The sequence below is a fragment of the Pongo pygmaeus genome, chromosome 14 (genome assembly GCF_028885625.2).
Source record: "Pongo pygmaeus isolate AG05252 chromosome 14, NHGRI_mPonPyg2-v2.0_pri, whole genome shotgun sequence".
Taxonomy (NCBI): Eukaryota; Metazoa; Chordata; class Mammalia; order Primates; family Hominidae; genus Pongo; species Pongo pygmaeus.
The window spans coordinates 29,622,545-29,639,331 of record NC_072387.2 but is presented as its reverse complement, the minus strand read 5'-3'; the positions used below and the strand labels follow the sequence as shown (position 1 = coordinate 29,639,331).

The 16,787-nt window shown below is 40.5% G+C and overlaps 1 protein-coding gene across 2 annotated transcripts in view; it reads left to right on the top strand.

The window, feature by feature from the left end:
• Window positions 1-16,787, top strand: part of SACS (sacsin molecular chaperone) — a 104,005-nt gene that overhangs the window by 21,626 nt on the left and 65,592 nt on the right. For both annotated transcript variants that reach the window (XM_054446832.2, XM_063650707.1), the window contains exon 2: window positions 403-927. In XM_054446832.2, coding sequence (XP_054302807.2) covers window positions 908-927 — 20 coding nt within the window. In that variant the 5' untranslated portion in view covers window positions 403-907. The remainder of the gene's footprint in view (window positions 1-402; window positions 928-16,787) is intronic.

Here is a 16,787-nt window from a genome sequence, read left to right as displayed (position 1 = left end):
GGACTACAGGCACCTGCCACCACGCCCGGCTAATTTTTTGTATTTTTAGTAGAGATGGGGTTTCACCGTATTAGCCAGGATGGTCTCAATCTCCTGACCTTGTGACCTGTCCACCTCTGCCTCCCAAAGTGCTGGGATTACAGGTGTGAGCCACCTCGCCCAGCCGATGTACTTTTAATTTCTATAGCTGCACATGTGCGTTTGTTGGTTGCCTGTCTTGTGAGGCCAGAAATGAATGCCATGCTGTTTGGCAGAGCTGTAGTGCCACTAGCAGGGTATAATTAGAAAGTCATTGGAGCTGAGTACCATGGCCCTCTTCAATGAGGAATTGCATTTTCAGTGCATTGACTTCAAGTGCTTTTCCTTAACCCTTTCTTTACCCTTCCTTGATTTTTCTCCCAGGATCACAGAAGTGAGGCCACGATGCCTATGTCACCAGAGCCAGAAGAAAGGCTTCTACCAAAGAATATTTTACATCTGCTGAGATGAGGGTGAGAAACTTCAAAATCCAAGAATTTCTGCACCATTGTCCCCAAAAACCTTCAAAAAGAAGTACAGAAAATTCTCAGATGAAAATAAATTGATTTTGCTTTGGGGGAAAGCCAAAAACCTTTAGCGAATCCACACTGTTTTATCCTGAGAACCGTGGGTCGCTGGATCAGAAGGCAACCATTATCAGACTGGGGAGTCATACTTTAAGGAACACAAATGCAAAACACGACAATGTTTCCTGACATCAGATGATGAATGGACACTGAAGGGAAAAACAGGCTTTTTTTCCACCTGGCAGGAAGAGCTGAACTTGGAGTACACATTTAAAGGAAGCACAGAGGGAAGACTTAAACAGAACAAAGAAGCATACTTACTTTCATGGTTTTCACAAACAAATATCCCAGGAGAAGTGATCATGGAGACCAAGGAGAACAGGTAAATGAATTAATGTTTTAAATGACAATAATTTGCATTGGGATTTTAAGACTTGTTGGATTTTCCCAAATGAAACATAGATGGGCAAAAACAAATGAAAGCACTCGAGAGGTAAAAGTGAACCAACCATCCATACGTCAGTTCTAACTGAAATTGTATGTAATTTTTCAAGCCAAGGGTTAAAAATAATTTCTTTGACTTTGCCCAGATAGTTTTGCATTTTGTTTATACTAGTGAGGCTATTGTAATGGAGAGCTGATTAGATGTAGCCCATTTTCTCCTTCATAAAATGTATCTCTGAGTGCCTCTCACTGCCATATGATTGTTTGGAAAATATAAAATAAGCAACTGTGAAATACTTAGAATTGTATTGAATAACCTGAGGAGAGAGGGAGAGGGGAGAGAGAGAGTGAGAGAGAAAGAGAACTCTACTTTTCCCTTTATAAATTATGACAATAAAATATAATGCTTGCTCTTTTTCTCAAATTTAGTTGCTATCTTATAAGAATGTATGCTTATTTTACAAGCTTGAGGATTTGTGCAAAAAATAAAATGTGTGTATATTTGTATAATTATTCCTTAAATTTCTGTATGTGCTTCTTTTTTTCTTGAGCATAACGAAATACTCTTTCATTAATTTTGAATGCTGTATTTCGATATTACATTCAATAATTGAAATTTTAGTGCCATAGAGATCAGGGAGGGCTTCACATCTTGTAACCTAAAGATATCAACAAATAAAACATCTTCATATCTGGCTTTCCAAAGCAAAACATTGAAAAGAACTCACTGTATTGCTCTTTACCTTTTGAAAATTGTTAGCCATTAGACAGTGGAACAAAGTGATACTTTTTCAGTAGTGCTTGCCTCTTAGTTTCAGGATTCATTTTGTGACTGATTGTTATTTAAGTGTGTGAATGGACAAGAGTAGTGAGATGACTTTATGGGTTTGATTTTTATTAAATGATTGAAATATTTGATTGTTTTCCATATTTCTAGTATTATGAGACGTCATGTGAGATTAATTCCACGCCATTACTGATGGTAAATTATTTAAACATGAGAGAAGTCTACTTATCTATCATCGTACATGTTATCTTGCAGTATTTCTGTGGATTTTTTTAAACTTTCTAAAATGCTTCCATATCAGTGCATTCCCTCCTAGTTTTGGAACCAGACTTTTTTTCAAATCAAAGGTGAACCCATTTTCCTTTAACTTACCGGTTTACTTCTTTGTATTGGTGATTTCGTTTATACATCCATTTTAAAGAGCAGTGACTATGTAGAATCATTGACGCTGACACTAACTATAAATGTTTAATAATTAGGATTGATTTGATGCATCTAAAACCAGCAGGTTATGCTGTCTTTGTATTCAAAATGCAATAAATTCCATTCATAGCTAGAAAAAATATGAATTAACTTTGCATGTATTTTTGCAGAGATTTACATTACATAGGCTTTACGTACCAAATTACTTAAAGCTAAAATGTTAGTGACTAGATATAGCCACATTTATGAACACACGGAGTAGATGTTTTGAGAGTCAAAACATGAGTCTTTTTTAAAAAAATAAATACACTTTTATCAAACCAGGCTGGTTTATATAAAACCAGCCGGGTGCGGTGGCTAACACCTGTAATCCTAGCACTTTGGGAGGCTGAGGTCAGGAGTTCCAGACTAACCTGACCAACATGGCAAAACCCCATCTTTACTAAAAATGCAAAATCAGCTGGGCGTGGTGGAGCAATCCCAGCTACTCGGGAGGCTGAGGCAGTAGAATCGCTTGAACCCAGGAGGTGGAGGTTGCAGTGAGCCAAGATCGTGCCATTGCACCAGCCTGGACAACAAGAGTGAAACTCCGTGTTTAAAAAAAAAAAAAATCCAGCGCGGTGGCTCACCCCTGTAATCCCAGCACTTTGGGAGGCCGAGGCGGACAGATCACGAGGTCAGGAGATCGAAACCATCCTGGCTAACACGGTGAAACCCCGTCTCTACTAAAATACTAAAAACTAGCAGGGCCTGGTGGCGGGCACTTGTAGTCCCAGCTACTAGGGAGGCTGAGGCAGGAGAATGGCGTGAACCCGGGAGGCGGAGCTTACAGTGAGCCGAGATTGCACCACTGCACTCCAGCCTGGGGGACAGAGCAAGACTCCGTCTCCAAAAAAAAAAAAAAAAGTAAAACCTGTTTTATTAAGACCGTAAATATGCCTAGTCTCGTTATTCTGGGGAAAAAAATTCTTTTTTTTTTTGAGACGGGGTCTTGCTCTGTCGCCCAGGCTGGAGTGCAGTGGCGCAATCTCGGCTCACTGCAAGCTGTGCCTCCCGAGTTCATGCCATTCTCCTGCCTCAGCCTCCTGAGTAGCTGGGGCTACAAGCGCCCGCCACCACGCCTGGCTAATTTTTTGTATTTTTAGTAGAGATGGGGTTTCACCGTGTTAGCCAGGATGGTCTCGATCTCCTGACCTTGTGATCCGCCCGCCTCAGCCTCTCGAAGTGCTGGGATTACAGGCGTGAGCCACTGCGCCGGGCCAAAAAGAAAGTTCTTAAAGAGGATCCACTCTAGGCTTCTGGAGCTCTGGGGTCCATAGTTGTGTGTGAGGGTGGTGGGGGCATGCTCAGAGTCACAGCATTAACACACAGGGCCTTCCCAGGCCCTGGCTTTATGGAAATATTGTGGGAAAAGAAGTTAAATTATCTATCTAATAAGGCATGTAAAACGTGATGTACACAATTAAATGTGTACAGATGAAATGAAAGCAGATATATTATTAAATATATTCATCTGAAATTTCAAGCTAAAAGTTGCAACATAAAGAATCTCATTTGTTGAAAGCTGCTTTGGGACTGGCTCCTTCTCCGCTGCTTTCAGGAAGATGTTGGAGCATCAGACTGTGTTAGTGCAAAAGGCAGATTCCAGGAGTGGGCCAGATTTGGGGAAACTGCCCCAAGGGTTCCGAGGAAACAGCTCTAGTTACAGTGTGCTTAGGAGCAGGGCATATTTGGGCTTAATTCAGGCTAGTGGAAATGTCTAGGAATCCTCTCTTATGTTGGGGGGCGGGGGCTTCATTTGATGAATGTGACAACTGAAGTCACATGACTTCCTCAAAATCATATTCTGACACCTATTAAAATAGTAAAGAACACTTTACTCAGGACTACTTTGATAGGCATCAAGACGATTGCAACAGGGGAGAGGGATAGGGACTCAACTCCTAATACAGCAAAGACAGCTGAGGATTCACAGCCAATGAGCAGTGTGAGGGGTCACTGCATGGAAAATTACTAAGGGGGAATGTCAAAAATCAGGGACTCTTGCTGAACTAACTTGAAACAATGATCGGCTATCAAGGTGGGGCTGAGGAATCCGATGGGATTTGGAGGTGATCAGATAGCCAGAGTCAGGGGATTCTGTCTGAACTGACTCGGCGGGATGCATGCACCAACTAACTGGGCTAGGCAGGTCAAAGGCAGGACCCGAAGACAATCCTTGTCAAAAAGAGGCCGTGGGGGAGCCTGTCTAATGTTTGGTTAAAGAGAAAGTCTATTTTAGTTCCCCTTGATGTTCATGAAAGAAGAGACATTCTTCTGTCTGAACAATCTAAGTCCATTTCTCGCCGGTTGTCTTTTGTTCATTAGGGACCAGCTGAACCATCTGGTGAGACTTGGTGATAGAGGATATTTGCTGGATGGTTCAATAAGTCAGACATTTTTGAAAAACAAAAAGAAAAACAGGCCGGGCACGGTGGCTCACGCCTGTAATCCCAGCACTTTGGGAGGCCGAAGTGGGTGGATCACGAGGTCAGGAGATCGAGACCATCCTGGCTAACACAGTGAAACTCCGTCCCTACTAAAAATACAAAAAAATTAGCCGGGCGTGGTGGCGGGCGCCTGTAGTCCCAGCTACTTGGGAGGCTGAGGCAGGAGAATGGCGTGAACCTGGGAAGTGGAGCTTGCAGAGAGCCGAGATTGCGCCACTGCACTCCAGCCTGGTTGACAGAGCAAGACTCTGTCTTGAAAAAAAATAAATAAATAAAAAGAAAAGAAAAGATGCATGGGTAGAGCAGACTGTAAACTCAGTTTCTGAGTCTAGATGTCAGGCTTGCAGTATCTTCGGGTGGCAGAATGAGGATGGCAGTGGCCCTCTAGTGGCTCTCCTGGCTTTCAGTTTGAATGTCCTTGGTGATGGCATAGACATCAGTGTCACTGTCATGGTTATTTCCTGGAGCAGAGTGTGGAAGATACAATGTGCCAAATGGCTGACTTTAATTTGCAAAGAGGTGAAAAATAGCTCAAAGATAATGAACACATCTAGAAACTGATAACCCACAAGGGTGTGCTGTAGTTTTCTATTGAAGCATAAAATATCTCTCTACAGTGACGCCCCCTTTTTGATTCAAGATAACCAAAGTAAGATTGTTTTCATTTGTAAAATGTCTGGTTTCATTAGATTTGGCCTGATTATTTACATAAATGCAAAAAATAATAATTGATGACGTGAGGTTTTTTTTTTTGCCCATTAATTTTTTAAAGTCAGGTTTAATAGGATACAATTCACATAAAATAAAATTCTCTCTTTTTGTAAATTTATTGTGATTTGAAAATACTAAAATTCATGATACAAATTCATGGTAAGAGAAGTGTTTTATGTGGAATTGGCAGTTATTTAGTTGATATTAGGAGAAATAATACTTAATATTAGAACTTTTTTTTATTATACTTTAAGTTTTGGGATACATGTGCAGAACATGTGGGTTTGTTACATAAGTATACATGTACCATGGTGGTTTGCTGCACCCATCAATCCGTCATCTACATTAGGTATTTCTCCCAATGCTATACCTCCCCTAATCCCCACACCCCCGACAGGCCCTGGTGTGTGATGTTCCCCTCCCTGTATCCATGTGTTTTCATCGTTCACCTCCCACTTACGAGTGAGAACATGTGGTGTTTGGTTTTCTGTTCCTGTGTTAGTTTGCTGAGAATGATGGTTTCCAGCTTCATCCATGTCCCTGCAAAGGATGGGAACTCATCCTTTTTTATGGCTGCATAGTATTCCATTGTGTATATGTGACATATTTCCTTTATCCAGTCTATCACTGATGGGCATTTGGATTGGTTCCAATCTTTGCTATTGTGAACAGAGCTGCAATAAACATACATGTGCATGTGTCTTTAGAGTAGAATGATTTATAATCCTTTGGGTATATACCCAGTAATGGGATTGCTGGGTCAAATGGTATTTCTGGACAGTGAGGAATCACCACACTGTCTTCCACAATGGTTGAACTAATTTACACTCCCACCAACAGTGTAAAAGCTTTCCTACTTCTCCACATCCTCTCCAGCATCTGTTGTTTCCTGACTTTTTAATGATCACCATTCTAACTGGCATGAGATAGTGTCTCATTTTGGTTTTGATTTGCATTTCTCTAATGGCCAGTGATGAGCTTTTTTTCAAATGTTTGTTGGCCACATAAATATCTTCTTTTGAGAAGTGTCTGTTCATATCCTTTGTCCACTTTTTAATGGGGTTTTTTTTTTTCCCTTGTAAATTTGTTTAAGTTCCTTGTAGGTTCTGGATATTAGCCCTTTGTCAGATGGATAGATTGCAAAAATTTTCTCCCATTCTGTTTACTCTGATGATAGTTTCTTTTGCTGTGCAGAAGTTCTTTAGTTTAATTAGACCCCATTTGTCAATTTTGGCTTTGATTGCCATTGCTTTTGGTGTTTTAGTCATGAAGTCTTTGCCCATGCCTATGTCCTGAATGGTATTGCCTAGGTATTCTAGGATTTTTATGGTTTTAGGTCTTACATTTAAGTCTTTAATCCATCTTGAGTTAATGTTTGTATAAGGTGTAAGGAGTCCAGTTTCAGTTTTCTGCAAATGGCTAGCCAGTTTTCCCAATACCATTTATTAAATAGGGAATCCTTTCCCCATTGCTTGTTTTTGTCAGGTTTGTCAAAGATCAGATGGTTGTAGATGTGTGGCATTATTTCTGAGGCCTCTTTTCTGTTCCATTGGTTTATATATCTGTTTTGGTACCAGTACCATGCTGTTTTGGCTACTGTAGACTTGTAGTATAGTTTGAAGTCTGCTAATGTGATACCTCCAGCTTTGTTATTTTTGCTTAGGATTATCTGGGCTATACAGGCTCTTTTTTGGTTCCATATGAAATTTAAAGTAGTTTTTTCTAATTCTTTGAAGAAAATCAATGGTAGCTTGATGGAGATAGCATTGAATCTATAAATTACTTTGGGCAGTATGGCCATTTCCACGCTATTGATTCTTCCTATCCATGAGCGTGGAATGTTTTTCCATTTGTTGGTGTCCTCTCATATTTCCTTGAGCAGTGGTTTGTAGTTCTCCTTGAAAAGGTCCTTCACATTCCTTGTAAGGTGTATCCTTAGGTATTTTATTATCTTTGTAGCAATTGTGAATGAGAGTTCACTCATGATTTGGCTCTCTATTATTGGTGTATAGAAATGCTTGCAATTTTTTCATATTGATTTTGTGTCTTGAGACTTTGCTGAAGTTGCTTCTCAGCTTAAGGAGATTTTGGGCTGAGACAATGGGGTTTTCTAAATATGCAATCATGTCATCTGCAAATAGTGACGATTTGACTTCCTATCTTCCTATTTGAATACCCTTTATTTCTTTCTCTTGCCTGATTGCCCTGGCCAGAACTTCCAATACTATTTTGAATAGGAGTGGTGAGAGAGGGCATCCTTGTCTTGTGCTGGTTTTCAAAGGGAATGCTCCCAGCTTTTGCCCATTCAGTATGATATTGGCTGTGGGTGTGTTGTAAATAGCTGTTATTATTTTGAGATACATTCCATGAATACCTAGTTTATTGAGAGTTTTTAGCATGAAGGACTGTTGAATTTTATCAAAGGCCTTTTCTGCATCTATTGACATAATCATGTGGTTTTTGTCATTGGTTCTTTTTATGTGATGGATTACATTTATTGATTTGCGTATGTTGAGCCAGCCTTGCATCCAACATCTACGGAACTCTCCACCCCAAAGCAACAGAATATACATTCTTCTCAGCACCGCATCGCACTTAAAATTGACCACATAATTGGAAGTGAAACACTCCTCAGCAAATGCAGAAGAACACAAATCATAACAAACAGTCCTTCAGACCACAGTGCAATCAAATTAGAACTTAGGATTAAGAAACTCACGAAAAACCACACAACTAAATGGAAACTGAACAACCTGCTCCTGAATGATTACTGGGTAAATAACAAAATTAAGGCAGAAATAAATAAGTTCTTCGAAACCAATGAGAACGAAGACACAGCATACCAGAATCTCTGGGACACTGCTAAAGCAGCATTTAGAGGGAAATTTATAGCACTAAATGCCCACAGGAGAAAGCAGGAAAGACAAGAAATAACTAAGATCAGAGCAGAACTGAAGGAGATAGAGACACAAAAAAACCCTTCAAAAAATCAATGAATCCAGGACCTGTTTTTTTGAAAAGATTAACAAAATAGACCAATAGCCAGACTAATAAAGAAGAAAAGAGAGAAGAATCAAATAGACATAATAAAAAATGATAAAGGGAATATCACCACTGAGCCCACAGAAATACAGACTACCATCAGAGAATACTATAAACACCTCTACCCAAATAAACTAGAAAATGCAGAGAAGATGGATAAATTCCTGGACATGTACACCCTGCCAAGACTAAACCAGGAGTAATTTGAATCCCTGAATAGACCAATAACAAGTTCTGACATTGAGGCAGAAATTAATAGCCTACCAACCAAAAAAAAGCCCAGGACCAGCCGAATTCTACCAGAGGTACAAAGAGGAGCTGGTACCATTGCTTCTGAAACTATTCCAAACAACAGAAAAAGAGGGACTCCTCCCTACCTGATTTTATGAAGCCAGCATCATCCTGATACCAAAACCTGGCAGAGACGTGAGTTTTTTGAAGTTTGCTTTGCTGGAACTTGTGACAAGGACTATTTTTTTTTTTTTTAGATGGAGTCTCGCTCTGTTGCCCAGGCTAGAGTGCAGTGGTGCAGTCTCGGCTCACTGCAACCTCCACCTTCTGGGTTCAAGCCATTCTCCTGCCTCAGCCTCCCGAGTAGCTGGGATTACAGGCATCTGCCACCATGCCCAGCTAATTTTTTTTTGTATTTTTAGTAGAGACGGGGTTTCACCATGTTGGCCAGGCTGGTCTCAAACTCCTGACCTCGTGATCTGCCTGCCTTGGCCTCCCAAAGTGCTTGGATTATAGGCGTGAGCCATCACGCCCGGCCCAGATTAAACTTTTGAAAGCATCTGCAGGTTAGGAAGCCATGCTAAGAACTTGCTCTCAGACTTTATCTGCAATACCTATATATTTGGGTGAATTCCTCTTTTCTAGGTCCTAAGGTTCCTGGGCCTGCCAGAAAATGACCTTCTTTACTCTTCTGGAAGGCTGGGAACTCCATAAGCAAGGTACCAGGCAGATTTCCCGAGAGGGCTTTGTAAGCATTCTCTCCATAAAGTCAACCTTCATTCCTTAAAACTGTCTGCTCATATCTGATTCTGTGCATATCATTCTCAAATATGACATTCCAGTCAAAGCCTTTGTCATATGACCAAAGTTTCCAATTATGCCTTGTTACAAGGGGAACAGATTCCTATTGAACTTATGCAAATAAATATATAACTATGAAGATGAGTTTCTGAATTCTGGAGGGATTAGGTGAGAAGGCAAAGGTAAATGCTTTATTTCTGTTTACAAAGGCATAATCACTAAATTGCATGGTATAGATTGTGAATTATAGGTAGTTTAACTGTCATAGATAGCTTAACAGAAAAGGAATTTCTTAAATCCAACAGCAATATTCCAAACAAAAACCATTGTCATCATTTATTAGTTCATTCAGTCCTGTGTAATTAATTATTGTTCTGCTTGATCTAAGGTTAGCAATTTTATGAATCCATAGCTTCTCTACTATATCTCTGGAAAGTCTTTTTTTTTTTGAGATGGAGTCTCGCTCTTTCGCCCAGGCTGGAGTGCAGTGGTGCAGTCTCAGCTCACTGCAAGCTCCGCCTTCCAGGTTCACGCCATTCTCCTGCCTCAGCCTCCCGAGTAGCTGGGACTACAGGCACTCTCCACAACACCCGGCTAATTTTTTGTGTCTTTAGTAGAGACGGGTTTCACCGTGTTAGCCAGGATGGTCTCAATCTCCTGACCTCGTGATCTGCCCGCCTTAGCCTCCCAAAGTGCTGGATTAGAGGCATGAGCCACTGCGCCTGGCCTCTGGAAACTCTTAGTCTAATAGTGTGGCCTCCAAGTTAATAAGGAATGCCATTAGGAGTCTGTTCCCAGAGTACCTGGCTTAGTTCTTTCCATGGGTCTGTGAGACAGTCCCTTTTTGGTGAGGACAAGCACTTCGGCCTGTGATTGCAGATGCTTCTGGAAAAGCATCACAGTAGAAAGTAAAACAAAAGTGATGCAAAAGCCTTAAGACGGTTAAAGAGCTAATGAAAGTTTATTTGACGAGGAAATTTTGTTATTTCTGTGGCACGTGTGAACCTCCAAAATTTGAGACAGGTCTCAGTTAATTTAGAAAGTTTATTTTGCCAGGGTTGAGGATGCGTCCATGACACAGTCTCTCAGGAAGTCCTGATGACCTGTGCCCAAGGTGGTCAGGGCACAGCCTGGTTTTATACATTAAGGGAGACATGAGACATCTATCAATATATGTAAGAAATACAGTGGTTTGGTCTGGAAAGGTGGGACAACTTGAAGCAAAGGCAGGAAGACTGGAAGTGGGGAGGGAGCTTCCAGGTCACAGATAGGTGATACACAAGTGGTTGCATTCTTTGGAGTTTCTGATTAGCCTTTCCAAAGGAGGCAAATCAGATATGCATCTATCTCAGAGAGCAGAGGCGTGACTTTGAATAGAATGGGAGGCAGGTTGGCCCTAAGCAGTTCCCAGCTTGAGTTTTCCTTAGCTATTTTGGAGGCCCAAGATCTTTTCCTCTTATATGTGTAACATTTTAAAACAGTAACTAGAATTATGACTAAAAATATTATACCAGGACATGTCATGGACAATGCAGGTATTGACACATTTTCTAGGAACTTCTTATAATTTCTGAAATATTTATATTAATATTTACCCATCTGAATGTAACCTAGCAAAGGTTAGGTATCTTTTTTTATTTGACACGCTTTTCATTCAGTTCAACATATCGAATAAACTTAATAATTTTTAACATCACTCTATTTACAAGGTGAAAGAACAAATTTGGGAGGATTTTCCAAGGGCCCTATGGGAAAACTCAAGGTCAGTTGTAGATCAAGGTTTTGTTTAGGATTTGATTTGGAAGGCAAAATTGTCAAAAATATCAGGAGGTTTGAACATTTGACTAAATAGGATGTTAGGTTGGTGTGAAACAATGCTTAGCTACCTATTTAACCAAAGTGACTGGCTGGGCGCAGTGGCTCACGCCTGTAATCACAGCACTTTGGGAGGCCGAGGCAGGCGGATCACGAGGTCAGGAGATCGAGACCATCCTGGCTAACACGGTGAAACCCTGTCTCTACTTAAAATACAAAAAATTAGCCGGGCGTGCGGGCGGGCACCTGTAGTCCCAGCTACTCGGGAGGCTGAGGCAAGAGAATGGCATGAACCTGGGAGGCGGAGCTTGCAGTGAGCTGAGATCGCACCACTGCACTCCAGCCTGGATGACAGAGCGAGACCCCGTCTCAAAAAAATAAATAAATAAATAATTAAATAAAAATAACCAAAGTGACTGAGGACTAAGCTCTGATTTTTATCTTACCCAAATTCCTATCTAAGCGGTCTAGGGAGTCACGCCCTATAAATCATAAATTCTCATCAGATGGGTTATATTTGACCCTATATATTGTGACTTAACAATTCAGTCTCACTCTGGCATAACATTATGAGACAAGGGAAAAAGATTTAACCTCAAAATATATTTCCTTGCCATACCTTGAAATTGCACTGCTAAATCTTTTCTGGGAAAAATCCACATTCTATAGAGAATCCCCTTCCCCTGTTTGTTTTCCTTCCTTCCTTCCTTCCCAGATCCAGGAGATAATTGTTAAGAGTTAAAGAAAGAGGAAAGAAACACAAAATGTGGCTTGGCAGTCAAAGACAGGTTTTGTTTAGTTAAAACCTGAGAGGCACCCCTGGCCGATAGCAGTCAGGAGCACTTTCTCTTATAGGCTAAGAGTATATATTGGTTTTAGGGTGAGGGGGCTTATCACAAGCTTGGAATGTTTACATGTGTGGCGAAGTTTATGGCAGGGTTGGAAGCTCTCTGGTAGGAGGGGAGGTTATCTCAAGGCTGGCATCTTCCTGGCTGGAGGGGGCTTATCTAGGGGCTAGCATGTCTGTGATGGGGGATGTTAGAAACAAGAGCTCAGAATCACAAGGAAAACGAGCACTCAAAGGATTTCTCAGCAAGACAAATTTACCTCTGCAGAAGGGTGCCACTCACACTTCTGGCCACTGTGAGAACACACCAAACAAAGGAGGGAAGGGGGTTTTATCCCTAACGTGGTTAGTCCCTGGTTCTGTGTCCTGTCCCCATAGGCTGGAGTAGGAGTGTACTATCTAAACTGACCCAATTGGCTACTGTTTAAAATTGAATATGGCTAATTAGGTGGGAAGGGAGAGGCTGTCCATTATAGTACAAGACATGTTTGGGCATGTCAGGGCATGGCAAAGGTGGGAAGGGTAGTTTCGGTGGGAGGGGCAGTTTACAGAATGTGTAGCCAGGAGTAAAAGAGGACTCTTTCCAAACAAGGAAGAGATGTGAGTTACAGATTGGGACTGGCAGGAGAAGTTGTTTACAGAGCAGGTAGCTTAGGAGAAGGGTCAAGGAAGTTGATCTCGAGAACAAAGAACAAGGAGGTCAGAAATTAAACCTTTGAAGAGGACCTTACTGTATCTGACAGGGAGGAGTTTGGGATGTTTCTGGTTGGAGATGTTTGTGGTTTATGGTCATGCTGACCTTAGCCATCAGGCTGATGCCGTTTGGATTTAGGTGGTTTTTTATTAAGGTGAACTTTAGAATGAGGGGCTTGTCCGAGATGGCGATGCTCCTGCTCTATCAATAATTAACTAAGAGCCAGGCATCCTTTTTTTTTTTTTTTTTTTTTTTGAGATGGAGTTTCGCTCTGTTACCAGACTGAAATGCAGTGGCGCAATCTCGGCTCACTGCAACCTCTGCCTCCCAGGTTCAAGCAATTCCCCTGCCTCAGCCTCCCAAGTAGCTGGGACTACAGGTGTGCACCACTACCCCCAGCTAATTTTTTTTTGTATTTTAGTAGAGATGGGGTTTCACCATGTTGGCCAGTGTGGTCTCAACCAGGCATCCTTTTAAGTCCAATAAAAAACAATTTACAACCTGCTCTCTCTGAAGTCTGTTATCTAAGAGCTTCCTCTGCACAATAAAACTTGGTCTCCACAATCCTTTACCTTAACCTAAACATTCCTTTCCATTGATCCCAGATCTCAATTGTCCTCAAATAATAATATTTGATAAACTCAACCAATTGTCAACCAGACAATGTTTAAATTTACCTATAGCCTGGAAGCCCCTGCTTTGAGTTGTTCCACCTTTCTGAACCAAACCAGTGTATTTCTTTTTTTTTTTTTTTTTTTGAGACGGAGTTTCACTCTTGTCGCCCAGGCTGGAGTGCAGTGGTGCCATCTCGGCTCACTGCAACCTTTGCCTCCTGGGTTCAAGCAATTCTCCTGCCTCAGCTCCCTGAGTAGCTGGAACTACAGGCACGCACCACCACGCCTCGCTAATTTTTTATATTTTTAGTAGAGATGGGGTTTCACCGCATTGGCCAGGCTGGTCTCGAACTCCTGACCTCAGATGATCTGCCCACCTCTGCCTCCCGAAGTGCTAGGATTACAGGCATGAGCCACCACACCCAGCCAAAACCATGTATTTCTTAAATGTATTTTTAAAATTTAATTTAATTTTATTTTATTTTTTGAGATGGAGTTTCGCTCTTGTTGCCCAAGCTGGAGTGCAATGGCGTGATCTTGTCTCACTGCAACCTCCACCTCCCAGGTTCAAGCGATTCTCCTGCCTCAGCCTCCTGAGTAGCTGGGATTACAGGCATGAATCACCACGCCTGGCTAATTTCATATTTTTAGCAGAGACAGGGTTTCTCCGTGTTGGTCAGGCTGGTCTCGAACTCCCGACCTCAGGTGATCTGCTCACATCGGCCTCCCAAAGTGTAGGGATTACAGGCATCAGCCACCACGCCTGGCCTTCTTAAATGTACTTAATTGATGTCTCATGCCTCTCTAAAATATATAAAACCAAGCTGTACCTCAACCACCCTGAGCATATGTTCTCAGAATCTCCTGAGGGATGTGTATGGGCCATGGTCACTCATATTTGGCCCATAATAAATCTCTTCAAATATTTTACAGAGTTTGACTCTTTCTTTGATATGACAGTAATAGTATTCAAAAGTAAATAGAGGTGGTAACATAATTGTAAAAAACCTTAGCTCTTAAATGTGAGAAGACTTGCTCCTTTTAAATTGCCAAGGACATGGTAAAGGTTAGGACAGGAAATTATTCTGAGAAGACATAGAATCTTTGTTTCCTAGGTGGATTACTCAAAAGATAAAGAAAACCTTTTTACAATATGTTATTAAGAGCAGATCAATAATCCAAGAAAACTTTGTCATTTTAACAGAGACTAAAATGCATTAAAAAAGAAACCTTATAAATAAATTAATTCAATCTTAGTCAGCTTTGGCCACATGAGATAAGATTCCTTTTGCAATTTTTCTCACAAACCTTCTACAACTTTTTATAGTTATTCAAGTTTTGTCCTATATTTGTTTCTTTCTCATTCTGGAACCACCAGTCATTTTACTTTAGAACAAAATTACTCTCTTTTCCCTTAATGAAAACATAGTTTGCAAACAAAGTTGTTTCACCTCACCCTTATTAATTGTAATAGTTTCCTTTACAAATATGGATTATAATTTTTAACCATTAGCAACCTTTTTTTAACAGAGAGAACTAGGAAGTAGACAACTGTGAATTGTCTGTTGTGTACCAGCATTCTGTAGAAGGCTAGCAAGTTTTATGAATCTACCATCTCACAATTATTATAGGATTATACTGTCTTATAGTATAATTTTTCATATTTATTAACAAGCCTAAATACATACGCCCCCTAGACCATATAATAATAAGAAGCCAAAATTATGTAATCTTAAACTTAGGCTTAGTAATTAATGTTTCAGTACTTGAGATTGCTTAGAAATTGCTAATGAATGTCTATTACTTAGTATAACTCTAAGGCTGCCAGTTGCCAAAAAGATTTTAGAAACTGTTTTTAGCAGACATATTATAACATTATACAAAGCTAGCCATCATCTTAACTGTTTAAGTTAACTTAACTGTTAACTATTTTCAGTTAACGTACACATGTTAGGCATGTATCACAAAATTAAACAGTGAAAAGATTTAAATATGTGGGTTTCTATTTGTTTTACTGCTTGTTTGATATATATGAAGTAATGTATGTCAAGCAATTCATTTTTACTGCATCTTTACTTACACATTTGTTCTTAGGTTAAATTTATAATTTAAAAATTAATCTTAAACATCTAGTGATTATAATTTTACCTTAATTGACTGTAAATCCAAGAATAATGCTTATATTTAATGCTGATAATTCATTTTTATTAAACTAATAATTCCAAACTAGTCTTAGTTATTAAAAATTTACTCAAATCATATGAACTTGAAAAACATTTGGGTTGGTATCTGGATTTCTGGGAGTTTTAGGATATTGAATTTATGTAAGTTCTTTTTTTTTTTTTTTTGAGATGGAGTCTGGCTCTGTCGCCCAGGCTGGAATGCAGTGGCACACTCTTGGCTCACTGCAACCTCTGCCTCCTGGGTTCAAGCAATTCTCCTGCCTCAGCCTCCCCAGTAGCTGGGGTTACAGGTGCCCACCACCACGTTCGGCTAATTTTGTGTTTTTAGTAGAGACAGGGTTTCACCATGTTGGCCAGGCTGGTCTCGAACTCCCGACGTCAAATAATCTGTCCACCTCGACCTCCCAAAGTGCTGGGTTTACAGGCATGAACCACTGCACCCGGCCTGAATTTATATAAATTCTGATTTATCTCTAAGCCAATGTGAATACAAATCCTTTAAGGGATTTTATAAGTTAACTTGGCAACCCCATGCAGAGGTAGAAAAATACCATACATACATAACATACATGCATACGTATATAAAGTTACATACAGATGCAAATAGAGACCCTGTAGCTTTCATTCTAATATTTTAGCCACATGTCAGGTAAAATGAGTAAAACAAAATTCACAGGTTTGTATAAAATACTTGGCTCTCATCTTTGCCCTGCTTCCTAAGTGTTTCTGACAGATGGAATAAGGTAAGGTTACCTGCTCAGTATGAGAGCTAATGCTTTCCACCAATATTTATGGAGGAGACTTGTAAGATTTTCATTTGCTTATATATCTGATTGCTTTTGGGGGTCCTTTGAGAGCTCCTGATGTGGGTAGGAGGCCTAAGATTCCAGTGATTGTAGGGTGGTGGGGGGCTTGTGTGGGAAGGGAAAGTTCTGGCAGAAGTGGACAGGTGGATGGTGGAGAAGTAGGAGTTTCAAAGACAACATATTAAAGGATTCAAAGGAACTGAAGGGAAGATCAAAGGTGGTGAAAGGAGGAAAGAGGAGCAGAGGGGATGGGAAGGGGGAGGTCTTAAAGGTGCCTGTTTGGGGAAGCCATCAAAGTTCCAAATTATCCTTAGTAAAATTATGCCATAAGGAAGGAAGTGGACAGAGTGAGTGC